This window comes from Culex quinquefasciatus, chromosome 3 (assembly GCF_015732765.1).
Source record: "Culex quinquefasciatus strain JHB chromosome 3, VPISU_Cqui_1.0_pri_paternal, whole genome shotgun sequence".
Lineage (NCBI taxonomy): Eukaryota > Metazoa > Arthropoda > Insecta > Diptera > Culicidae > Culex > Culex quinquefasciatus.
The window spans coordinates 126,264,234-126,276,417 of record NC_051863.1 but is presented as its reverse complement, the minus strand read 5'-3'; the positions used below and the strand labels follow the sequence as shown (position 1 = coordinate 126,276,417).

The following is a 12,184-nucleotide window of genomic DNA, read 5'->3' as shown; positions in this document are numbered from 1 at the left end:
AGTTAAAAAGAGTCCAGAACAACTATTTCTTTACATATTTTTGTTAAGATTTGCAAGAGAACTGTTTACAGAAAATACTCATCCATATATCGGCGATAAGAGATTGATTTCACTGATAAATGGAACACAGAAAATGCAATAAAATAGATATTGATTAAAATTGAATACTTTTCTTAGGATGACAGAAAATTACTGAAGATTTTCTTCAAATTTGTATTTATTTGAAATTTATGCATAATAAGTTTTGTGTGATTATTTTCTCTATTCAATTATCCATTCAAATTTAAGCTCTTCCCTAACAAAAAGTTATGGAAATATTCAAAAATCTGTAGCTCCTGTAGGAATTCTTAGATCAATGCAGTTTCTTCAGCAAATCTGTATGCTCTGATCAGAAAACCTAGATGTTTGGGTATCAAAAGATCGGGAATTTGATGCGCTTTTCCGATTCCACATAGGTTGACTTGTGAATTGTGGACCGGTTCGGAAGCCGGCGGATTTTCCGACAACGTAATTCCGGGTTGGTACGAAATTGCAACGAAAAATCTATTCTATCGATACAAAGACCCCCAAAACGGTGTTATACCCACTCCAAAATGTTTATTTATCGTTTCTATGGTAATTTATTGAGATTAAGTTAAATTGAATGTTTGCAAAATATATAAATATATAATCTTTTATACTAAGTAATTAGTAAACTTTATATTCAATCCAAATTATTTTTTCAATTAGTCAAGGATGCCTATTTCAAGTTGGTAGGCTGAGTTTATGGTGATTTGTCAACAATTAATCTTTTTATAGAAATCATCTTTTCATGAGCTTTTTGTAGCAAAATGTTCGGCATGAGTTTCTGAACAAAACGTAGTACTAGGTTTCTGTCAAAATTTTAATTGTTTACATGTTTCATCACAAAATGTGCATAGTGCCCAAGGGGTGTAAATACTTTTTTTGCATACTGTATGTTTTTAGAAAATATGGTCATACTCATTGTCAACGCCGTACCTAGGGGTTGGCGCGGTTGGCGACCGCCAAGGGTGACATTTTAAAACAGTTTTTTCATAAAATGTTGAAACCGTGGCCTGTAATTTAAAATTTTTAACCTTTTCATTTTTTTGGTCAGAGTCGAGGGACATAAATGTCAAAAAATATTCGCAAGGGCCTAAATTGATTTTGACGAAATTTTGTTCTGCCGCTGCATGTTGAAAAATTATGCTTCGATGCCGGTGTGCTCTTTTGAACTAAGCTTGCTGGGAATCCGATCTAGATAGAACAAGAGATAAATATTATTTTTTTCAATTTTGAAGAAGGATTTTTTTCTTTATTCGTTGTAATTAACGAAGCAGGGAAACAGGGCTGCGGAGTCGGGTCATATTTCAAATGACTCCGACTCCGACTCCGACTCCGGCTTTCTCAGATTAGCCGACTCCGGCTCCGGCTTTCAACAAATGGTTGGCTCCGACTCCGACTCCGACTCCACATATTTTTAAATGTTTCAAAAGTTAGTTAACTATTATTAGTTAATTATTTTTAAAACATTGATAAATAGGATTATTTAAATACTCTCTAAGCGTCATGTTTTTCTCAAGAAAATAAGTTAAGTAAAAGTAAAGTAAAGTAAATAAACGGAAAAAAAGTTTCTAGGTTACAAGTTTTATACGTTATGGAAACAGAAATCAAAAAATATCTTCAGTTTTAGAGGCATTTTGAGAAGAACATTTTTGTAAGTAAATTTGGATTTATGTGCTTAACCTCAAATTTGAAAATATATTTTTCAAAGCTAATAAATTTAAATATTGAATTGTTATTTTTGAATGAATAACTCAAAGAAACCTGGCCTTATTGGTCTATTGAACATTAAAATTCAATTTGCTCACATTCAGGCTGACATTTGTAAGAAGCACAGTGACAGGCACCTTGTTTTTAAATGACAATTTTAAACGAAACATTTTTTTGTTGTTTTTTTTTTTTTTAAGACGTACATGAACATCACGCCATGGCTGAAGGAGATTATTATTGCAAATAAATGTATCTAAACAAATTCTTCGTGGAAAAGACACTTAAGATGTCCTTTTCAAATATCTTTGACATGGAAAATATTTTACCCTGAAAATTTTTTATTTATTTTAATTTTAAAATTTTATATGCTTTAAAAAGGAAGCGCACCATACTTCGTGAATCTTCACCTAAAACGAAGCTTTATGAATCATCTTGCGCCTCCATCAAAATATATGAAAAAACATAAAATATAATAAAATACAAATATCCACAAGTTAAATATTTTCTAGGTCAAAAATATTTATTTTTTTTTAAGGTACATTGATATGCAATAATTATCACCTTCCGTCATATTGGCGTGGGACAAACAATATGAGAAAATTCGTACTAGTTGATATTATTTTGATTTTTTTTTTAAATAATATTTGAAAAATACATTAAAATCCTATATTTTGTTCTACACATTTTTTATAAGTTCATTTTTGTACTGAATTCTTGAGATTTGTTCAACGATAATTTGCAACGATATCAAAATAGTTTACCTTAAATCAACAACAACATCAACAATCAATGATTATTTCAAAATTTGTTGCAACTTGTTTTGATATTTTTTGTTAGTTTCAATTATTTTAAATGCAACACTTTGATTTTCTTGTACTCAGTTATAAACAAAATGCGCTTGTTTAGTTCCAAGTTAGAGATTGTTATTATCGTTGAGTATTTGTTACAAAAGTTAAACTGTCAGTGACTTTTTTCGATTTGCAAAAACAATGATTACTATTTTTAATCTTTATGTACCTCGTAATTTTTTCCTCAAAAATGATTTAACTTAAAACTTTCAAGACATATGCTATCAGGGTAAAAGATGACTGTGTGTGTACTTTTTTCAGAATTAACTGGATGAAATTTGGTTAAATTTGAATTGAAAAGGCACATAAATATAAGCAAAATGAAGCATTCAAGAAATGACTACATAACCAATATTTTTTATTATTTTTTAAATTATGATACTACATACTTGGGTAAGAGGTTATCATTTAGTGATTATAGTGTAATAACACAATTAGAGCTTTTCAATCACAATAAAAAGTTTCAAAAACATAATGTCATCTGATAAATCAATTAAAAATATAAGAGCAATTCTCTACCAAAACCGGAAATGGATTTTATTTGTATTTTTTGATTTGGCTCAAACTTTGTGGAGGCCTTCCCTTTGACCAAATATGCTATTTTTTGTCATTGGTTCACCCATACAAGTCTCCATACAATTTTGGCTGCTGTCCATACAAAAATGGTATGTAAATATTCAAACAGCTGTAACTTTTGAGTGAATTTTCTGATCAATTTGATGTCTTCGGCAAAGTTGTAGGTATTGTTGAGGAATTTTGAGAAAAAAATAGGTACACGGAAAAAAAATTTGCAGAATTTTTTATCAACTTTTTTTTCACTAAAACTCAATTTCCCAAAATACGTATTTTTTGATTTTCGAGATTTTTTGATATGTTTTAAGGGACAAAAATCCGCAACTTTTGAGCCATAGAGAAACATGGTCAAAAAATCTGCCGCCGAGTTATGAATTTTAGAAAAAAACAGTGATTTTTGGAAAAAAAATCGAAGTTTTATGCAAAAACAAGTTTGACATTACTTTTTAATGCAAAATTGAATTTGAAATCGAAAAGTACTTTACAGATTTTTTGATAAAGGGCTCCGTTTTCAAGATATAGCCACCGAAGTTTGATTTTAGCGACATATTTGCAGTTTTTCCATTTTTAAAAATAGTGACCATGAGTGACCATTTCTAAAAATATTGTTTTTGAAAAGTTCAGAAAATTTGCTATAAAATTGTCCAAGAGATTGAAGATTGGACCTCTGGTTGCTGAAATACAGCGGCTTAAAGAAAAAGAAACACGAAAATTGAAGTTTTCTAAGTCTCACCCAATCAGCCCACCATTTTCTAGCCAAAATTGTATGGAGACTTGTATGGGTGAACCAATGACGCAAAATAGCTTATTTGGTCATAGGGAAGGCCCCCACAAAGTTTGAGTCAAATAAAAAAATAAAAATTGTCGAAATCGGCCGATTTCGTAGAGAGTTGCTCATAAGATGTTTTGTAAATTAAGCTGTTCTATAGGAAATACTGAACAATAAAAAACATATTTTTTGTTAAATTTAAGATAACTCCGGCTCCTACTCCGACTCCGGGTTATCAGAAATCTTCGGCACCGACTCCAACTCCGACTCCAGCTCTTAAAATTTAGCCGACTCCAGCTCCGACTCCGACTCCAGCTGTTCGAGTTTTGACGACTCCGACTCCGACTCCGACTCCAGGTCCCCAAAAAGACCCGACTCCACCGACTCCGGCTCCGACTCCGGCTCCGACTCCGACTCCGACTCCACAGCCCTGCAGGGAAAGTTCTTTGCTTATACAACCAAATTAATACTAGATTATTTCAAATTATGCAGGTGGGTCTCGTGGCGCAGGGGTAGCGGCTTCGGCTGCCGATCCCGATGATGCTATGAGACGCGGGTTCGATTCCCGCCTTATCCACTGAGCTTCTATCGGATGGTGAAGTAAAACGTCGGTCCCGGTTTCTCCTGTCTCGTCAGAGGCGCTGGAGCAGAAATCCCACGTTAGAGGAAGGCCATGCCCCGGGGGGCGTAGTGCCAATAATTTCGTTTTTTTCGTTTTTGCAGGCTTAAAATTATGAAATTAGCTAACAAGTTATAGCCAAATTTATCATGATTGAGCATTTAATTCTGTGCATTTATCTTAAAAATAAATTTAAAAAAACAAAAACCTGCTATCATTATTGATTTTATAAAATCAGAGAAATTTTTTAGCCAATTTAACTCCTATAATAAATTTTCAATTCAACCTAATTCATATTATTTGAAAAACAAAACATAAAATAACTGTGTGTTTTTTTAACCATACTAAGGTTTCCAATTTCCATGATACAATCAATACTCATATTGAAGCAATCATTGAAAATTATTATCAATTTATCAAAATGCTTGTAAATTTGGGAGGGCGCCAAATTGATGCTTCGCCAAGGGCGCCGTGGTCCCAAAGTACGGCTCTGCTCATTGTTATCATAATTTTTAATCTTTGCTTGGCTATACATCAGAACCGTAAAATGGGGTGACTTTATATTTCGTCGCCATCGTGCTAACTTGTCGTACGTGCATTTTGGGCCAAATTGAGTTAAGAACACCATTTTGTGCAGCTCACAATGCCTCACATTTTGACCTTCACAGATCCCCAAAATTCGATTTCAATCCTGAGATATTCAACAAAAACCGAAAAAACTCCGTGCATTTTTGTCACTTTACATATGAAAGTAGTTTCAATCTTGTCGTGCTATCTTGTCACTCCATGAAAATTGATGTAAGTGCGACAAAAGGCCAAAGGGATTTCAGGCCAGGAAAGTCAGGATGCGTTTGTCGCACGTACAAGCTAGACTACCGTAAACATTTGTAATTATAACTCGGGACTCCAGCAACCAACTTCAACCAAACTTCGGGACAATGCACAGAATGGTGAGCCAAACAAAACGTGATTGTTATTGTTTACATTGCGTGCTCTCGTTTTTGAATATTCAAGGTCAAACATTAAAATGCGTTTTTCTCGGAACGTCAAAATGGCGGGTGCGACAAGATAGCACGACGACGTCGATTTATACTCCGCAAAATGAAGAATACACATTAAATACAAACGGAATGGTTTGGTATCATACTGAACGTGGTAGAGAAGTCTTCAGAAAAACTTTTCATAACATTTTGAAAAGTTTAAAAAGTTAGTTAACTATAATAAGGAAAATGTTGATGAAAGGTATTATTTCAAACTTCTTGAAGTGTCATGATTTTCTCAATTAACATGATTTTGAATCGGAAAACGGAAGGCATTTTCAGGTTCTTTGGACAATTTTCTATTAGGAGAAGGTAAAATAAGTTTTTAAATAATAGATAATATGTGTTTTTGAAATACAATTTCACAAAATCTCCAAATCTCCTCAATTTACAGGCAATTTCAGTTGAACAAATTTCATGTAAAAAGTTAAAACTTGTGATTCGTGCTTCGAATTCAGTTTAAAATGCAATATAAATCGATAATTTTATAAACAAAACTTGTTTCACGAATTTCAGAAAAAACAGACTTTTTAGCAATTTAACTTCAAATTTATATTTATTTTGTTAAAAAGCTTATAAACTTAGTTAACTTAGTTTTTTCTTAAAAAACTATATCAGCTACCTAAGTGATGGTACATTTGACGTAAAATGGAGTTTGAACACCTTAAATCTGTTTTAACAAGAAAAACTATGACTATAAAAGTCACCCGGAACATAAACTAACGTAACGATTTTTTAAACACTATTGAAAACACATTTTTTTTCAAAAATAGTTTATAGACTTTGTGTGGCCACCCCAGTAAAAATAAATTGAAATCCTATCAAAGTCACCCCGGTTTACGGTAACTAATTCTACAGAAATGAACGAGAATGCGTTTTCATTAAAAAAGAATTACGCTATTCAACTGTGAATAAAAAGTAGAAGGGAAATTTAATGTTCTTTTAAATCTGCAATAACCCAAAAGGGTCCTATTTTCATTAAAAAAAATCGAAATTGCTGATGTATAAACTCACGAGTAACCGCAACTCTTAAAAAAATGTTTTGAAAAAGTTACTTTTTGTTTCTTTGTTTGAATAAAAGTTACCTCTTAGAACAAAGTTTCGCGAAGAGTGGTCAGGCAACTACTGCAACTGTTTTTTTAGTCTCGAAAATCTGTTTATCGGAAATCTCGTTCAATTTCCTTTAAGTTTTCCTTTGGTCGCATTCAATTGAACGCGTTGGTTAATTTATATTAACTTATTTGTTTACCAGGTTATCACTATTCAACTAAGGCCGAGCAAAGATTATGTCGCTTCCCCCTTAAATATTGTCCCATTTAAAAAAAAAAATCCTGTTTTTAGTTATGAGCAATATAATTAAGCTAATATTAATAGAGCAACGCGTTCAATTAAAACACAGTCAAAGGCAATTTCGCCTTCACCTAAGCAAATTTGAACTTTTAGGTTCCACTTTAATTCTCAATTAGTTCCTACACCCTATGTAATTTTTTTTTTGTACAACGGTACAAAACACGGTTAAAAACATTTTCTGATCACTCTTTTACATTTTTATGCAAACAAGACAACATGTTGTCGATGGATCAACACTGGCCCTCTTGGAACGAGCTGTCAAGTAGGACCCTTTTTATCAAGAATTTATCAGAATCGAATTAAAAAAAACATTTTAAATTCTTTGCGGTCGTACAAAGGGTCATTGTACTCAGAATGACAAGCTTTATCGTTGTGAACAATATAATCACAAATTTAAGCTTAATTTTAGGAACCAATTATAGTTGAACACGGCCTAGTGCCAGTGCATGTTTTCAAATATGATTTGTGCAAAAAGTTGAATAAATTAATAAATTATAGTATCACGCTTTGCATTTCAATTTTCAAATTGTGAAATGTGTAGAATAAAAATAAAGTTACAGCAATAATTTAAAATAGAGCAAGCCCAAAATAGTTTGAGGACCCCTGTCTTGGATAAAAATAAAAATCCAAAGCAGTTGTCTAAATGTTAAAGAAGGCACTAATTCAAACCACTCACACAAACTGTTCCATTCTGGTCTGCACAGTCCGTGCCGTGTCTTAATCTCGCGTGTCATATCAACCAGTATATCAGTGTAAGATCTGACCATTCAATGCTGTCTTACCCTTAAAAGAAGCATGTTAACCAACTGAACTGTTAGTATACTCCGTACCACCTTCTGAATCATTACGGCGATTTGCACCTCTCCAAGACAGCTCGTCAATGCGGCGGTTGCTAAATTTAAGTTTGCAAGATAAGCGTCAATTCCTGGAATCCTTTGACTACGTCCTGACCGATTGTGATGGTATGAAGAAATAATTTCTTTTAAAGTTCCATAGAATACACGCATTACTTTACTTAAAATGATTCACGCAGGAGTTCTGTGGACTTTGAATGAGCATCTTGAAGGAACTGATCGCGCCATTAGAGCCTTGAAGGATGCTGGAAAACGTGTCGTTTTCGTCTCAAATAATGGAGCAAAATCTCTGGACAGCTATCAGAAACAAATTGCCGGTTTAGGACATTCCGCGAGTGAAGACGACATCGTTTACCCGGCAATTAGTGTTGTAAGATACTTGCAGTCAATCGATTTTAAAGGATTAATCTTCGCGATATGCTCAAAAACCTTCATGGACATTCTTAGGAAAGCTGGCTATGAGGTCATCAGTGGGGTAAGTTTTTCAATACTTAGTCGATTTTATTTTTTTCAAATTTTGTTTGATTCTAGCCCAACGATCCTCTCCCGGAATCCGTTGACATCATCGTGAGCACTATTGATGACAAACTACCAGTAAAAGCAGTAATATTTGACAACGATTTCAACTTTAACCATATGAAATTGTTTCGCGCCGAGTTGTACTTGAAAAATGACCCCAACTGTCTGCTGGTTGCCGGAGCTATTAGTCCACGAATATTCGTAACCCCTCAGGTGGATGTGACCGGCATGAGCCAGTACCTTAGTGTGTTAGAACAAAGTACCGACAGAAAAGCAGTGATTCTAGGAAAACCAAGTCCTCGCTTGGCAGAGCAACTGAAAAACCACTTGAAAATTTTACAAAATCAACGGGTACTGTTCGTGGGCGATATGATTGCTCAGGATGTGACCTTTGGGAGGGCTGCCGGATTTCAGACTTTGCTGGTGCTCTCTGGCGGAACCAGTCTCGAAATGGTTGAAGCACTGAGTAACGACGAAAATGTTCCAGATTTTTACACGGATAGTTTTGCAGACCTTGATCGTTTGATACAGGATGTAACGCAAAATAGAAAAGACGCTACTGAGTAGATTTAAAGCAATTAGATTAGGAACAAATTTCCTTTCAGTTTATATTGATCCATGGGTAATTCTTCGACAACTCACACGAAATCGGGAAAAGTTGCCCAGACCCCTCTTGGATTCGTGTGAGACTTTGTCCTAAGGGGTAACTTTTGACCCTGATCACGAATCCGAGGTCCGTTTTTTGATATCTTGTGACGGATGGCCGTTACGACCACTTCAATTTTTGAACATGCGAAAAAATAATTGTTTTTCAATCATTTGTAGCCTGAAACGGTGATGAGATGGAAATTTGGTGTCAAAGGGACTTTTATGTAAAAGAATCTATGACATTTCCCCGAAACCCACATTCCCGAAGAGACATTTCCCCGAATGCCACATCTCCGAAAAGACACTTTCCCGAAATGTCATTTACCCGAAAATCATTTCCCCGAACGATCCATTTCCCCGAACGGCTACATCCCCGAATGGCGACTTCCCCTAAAAACCATTTTCCCGAATGGCCACTTTCCCTAATTTTCCACATCCCTGAAAATCATTTTCCCGAATGACCATAATCCCGAACGGCCATTTCCCCGAACGCCACTTCCCCGAACCGGGTCAGGCGGGTATGGCCGTTGCCCAGAACCGCGCGCGGTTCTGGACAACGGCCATACCCGCCTGACCGGGTTCGGGGAAGTAGCGATCAATAAAGTATCATGTCCACAATAGAGCTTTATGACGTTTCGCGTACGCACACTAGTGCACCATTTGATTTTGTTGGCTGACAAAATTTAATCTCACTTAATTTTTGTGTACGTACACGCAATACAAACGAACGTTGATTACTCTATTGAACGTTCAAAAAATTCCGAGCTTCACTTGAATTTTGAATATTCAAATTGATGTAAGTGTGACAACTGGCCGAAGAGATTTCAGGTCAGAACGTGTTTGACACACGTTCAGGCCCGACTACCGCAAAAATTTGTAATTGTTACTCGGGACCTTGGCAACCAAAATCAGCTGTCGAGCTTAAGTATAGCCCCTAAACTACTTTAAAGTGATTTAGTTATTTAAAATCTAAAATGGCGGTGATGAAATATTCAAAAAATGCTTTTTGTAATTCAATAATCAACTATTTAGATTTGATTAAAAGTGTTGGTCGCAGAACTCGAATTGGACGTAAAAAAATAAAAAATAATTGTTCAAAGCCTTCATCCAGCCAAAATTGATAGGAACAAATTAGTTCAGTTAAACAAAATCTAGAACAAACTGAATCCTGCGCATCGAGTAGTCGCATGAAGCTATCGTTGCTGTTCTATCCTTACCACGTAGATACCGTTTTGGAAAATTGTCCTTTGCTGAAAATGGCCGCTACAAAAAAAATCTTTTTTTATGGAACGTGGATGATCTCAACCCGCACTCTTGAAGTGTCCGCGTGGTTTATTAATGGCCTTCTACGGTTTTTTTTTTTTTAAACTTACAAAACACGTAGGAGAATTTAATATTAACGTCATACTTTTATTAAAAAAATCCCTAAATAACAATTTAGTTTATATCTAGGTCATCATTCGGAAAAAATATTTTTTGGTGAAGTAACCATTCGGGTATATGTAAATTCGGGAAAACGGCAGTTCGGTAAAATGGCCATTCAGGTAAATGACATTCGGGGATATGGAATTTTCGGGAAAATGATTTTCGGGGATGTGGAATTTTCGGGAAAATGATTTTTGGGGATGTGGAATTTTCGGGAAAATGATTTTCGGGGAAGTGGCACTTTCGGGGAAATGATTTTCGGGGATGTGGAATTTTCGGGGAAATGATTTTCGGGGATATGGGATTCGGGAAAGTGGGATTCGGGGATAAGGGATAAAACCTATGTAAAATTGAACCAGAAGTGCCATTTTTCATTAAGAAAAAAAAAATCATTTTAAAATTTCATGTTTTATCTAACTTTGCAAGGTTATTTTTTAGAGTGTTGTTGTACTGCCCCTGATAGCATAAATGTCCCATATGCATTTTCATCGATTTTGAGTTATTGATGCATTTTGTTTCAATATCGTGTGATCTTTCAGAAAAGCCTCAAACATCCGGTACTTTGTTCTAGGAATCAGGAGAAAATCCAGTTTTTTCATGAAAACTTAACTTTGAAAAATATTTGCAATGCCCTAAGGCAACTACAAATATTTTTCATAGTTTTTGTAAAAAAAATAATCGAAAACCAAAATATCTTGACTAGAAAATCATAAAAGTGTTTATTATCCAATCATTTTTTGTAAACTGTTCGGAATCTAAAGTTCTTGTTAATACACTCAAACCCCGATGGTTTGACACCAACTGTTGTCAAACGAACGGGGTCACTTTTTAGTTTGACACCCCTTTTACACGGAGTTCACACACACTACCAAACGTTTGTTTTGATAGTGTGCGTGAGCGCCGTGTAAAAAGTGACAGTTCGTCACTTTTTAGTTTGACTTTGACCAACCAACGGGGTACAAACTAAAAAAGTGTCAAACGAAAAAGTGACCAACCACCGGGGGTTGAGTGTAGTTCCAATAAATCAAATCTTATTTTGGCTTGTTTTTGACTCAAGTCTGGTGTGTTACTGTTAATGTACTGTTGTGAGTACTTCTATTTCATAATTAAGACTGTTACAAATGTTTGTATCAATTATGTCACTCGACTTTGACTAAAGTCGAGGGAAGGCAATAAAACAGTCATTGAAATTACATGCCATGGCCTCAACATTTGAATGATTTTTTTCTTAAATGTATTATACACCAGTCCAGTTTTTTTGCATTCATAAATTTCCAAAATGTCTAATTATGGACGAAATTTACGTTTTTGCACAAGAGAAACTTTTTGCGGAACTGTAGGGTAAGTTATCCATTTGTGGACCCCTTTCCTAAAGTGGACCCTCTGAATGTTTTTTTGATGAAAAATTCAATAAAATCACAACTAAAAGCTTGGGTTTGTCTACAAATCTTTTATTTGGCATGTTCAGCACCATATAAAACAATGTTGACTGACATTGACGTGTCCTTAGTGTATTGAGTTCAACATCAGAAAAAAATGAATAATTATGTAAAATGCTCGTCGACTATCTAGGGGCTCCACTAATGGTTAAAATACCCTGCCTTGAAATAGCCGATAAAAAAAAATATTTTCTTACTGGTCCAAACATGCTTAAAGTTATTGAAAGATTGTTTTCAGTTGATTAAACTTATATAAATATTTCCTTAACTATGTTTTTTCAGGCCGATATTAAAGGAGCTGGGTGACATAAACTTTGAACACAACGG

At 34.7% G+C, this 12,184-nt stretch overlaps 1 protein-coding gene across 1 annotated transcript; it reads left to right on the top strand.

Annotated features, from left to right (window-relative positions):
* The first annotated feature begins 7,812 nt into the window (after positions 1-7,812).
* On the top strand, positions 7,813-8,912 carry LOC6043332 (phosphoglycolate phosphatase 1A, chloroplastic). Its single transcript, XM_001858456.2, has 3 exons — positions 7,813-7,934; positions 8,006-8,301; positions 8,358-8,912. Exons 1-3 carry the CDS (start codon positions 7,853-7,855, stop codon positions 8,910-8,912), a joined length of 933 nt encoding a protein of 310 aa, XP_001858497.2. The 5' UTR covers positions 7,813-7,852.
* The last annotated feature ends 3,272 nt before the right edge of the window (positions 8,913-12,184 follow it).

Bases quoted from the DNA above. Each gene is read 5' to 3' on its own strand.
- LOC6043332 (XM_001858456.2), top strand. From the start codon at position 7,853: ATGCGGCGGTTGCTAAATTTAAGTTTGCAAGATAAGCGTCAATTCCTG. The intron at 7,935-8,005 runs GTATGAAGAAAT...TGATTCACGCAG, and splicing joins CGTCCTGACCGATTGTGATG to GAGTTCTGTGGACTTTGAAT. The intron at 8,302-8,357 runs GTAAGTTTTTCA...GTTTGATTCTAG, and splicing joins GCTATGAGGTCATCAGTGGG to CCCAACGATCCTCTCCCGGA.